We start from the raw sequence: 627 nt of genomic DNA, 5'->3' as shown, positions 1-627 counted from the left end.
GCCTTTCCACATTGATCACATTTATAAGGTTTCTCTCCAGTGTGGATGCTCCGATGTGCAGCAAGACCAGATCTGCGTGTGAAAAATTTTCCACATTGATTACATTCATAAGGTTTCTCACCAGTGTGGGTTCTCTGATGTGTAACAAGACTGGAGTTCTGCGTGAAACCCTTTCCACATTGATTGCATTTATAAGGTTTCTCCCCAGTATGGATTCTCTGATGTACAGAACAATCAGAGGTACTTTTAAAAGCCTTTCCGCATTGATTACATTCATACGGTTTCTCTCCAGTGTGGATTCTCTGATGTTGAGTAAGTTTACAATTTAATCTAAAAGCCTTTCCACATTGATTACATTCATAAGGTTTCTCTCCAGTGTGGATTCTCTGATGTTTAGTAAGTTTATAATTCAATCTAAAAGCCTTTCCACATTGATTACATTCATAGGGTTTCTCCCCAGTGTGGATTCTCTGATGTGAAGCAAGCTGGCAGTTAAGCCTGAAAGCCTTTCCACATCTATTACATTGATACGGTTTCTCTCCAGTGTGGATTCTCTGATGTCGAGCAAGAAGGTACCTCTGTGTAAAAGCCTTTTTGCATTTACCACATTCATAAGGTTTCTCTCTA

General features: G+C 39.6%; 1 protein-coding gene across 1 annotated transcript in view; it reads right to left on the bottom strand.

Annotated features, from left to right (window-relative positions):
- Positions 1–623, bottom strand: part of LOC114042849 (zinc finger protein 665-like) — a gene marked incomplete at both ends in the record, with an annotated part of 1,276 nt that extends 653 nt beyond the window's left edge. The window contains one exon of the mRNA XM_027861599.1: positions 3–623. Within this exon, the coding sequence (XP_027717400.1) occupies positions 3–623 (621 nt within the window). The remainder of the gene's footprint in view (positions 1–2) is intronic.
- Between the last annotated feature and the right edge of the window lie 4 nt (positions 624–627).

The sequence above is a fragment of the Vombatus ursinus genome, unplaced genomic scaffold, assembly GCF_900497805.2.
Source record: "Vombatus ursinus unplaced genomic scaffold, bare-nosed wombat genome assembly UNPS02001007.1, whole genome shotgun sequence".
Lineage (NCBI taxonomy): Eukaryota > Metazoa > Chordata > Mammalia > Diprotodontia > Vombatidae > Vombatus > Vombatus ursinus.
The sequence above is the reverse complement of the archived record's forward strand: the minus strand, read 5'-3'. Positions and strand labels throughout refer to the sequence as shown.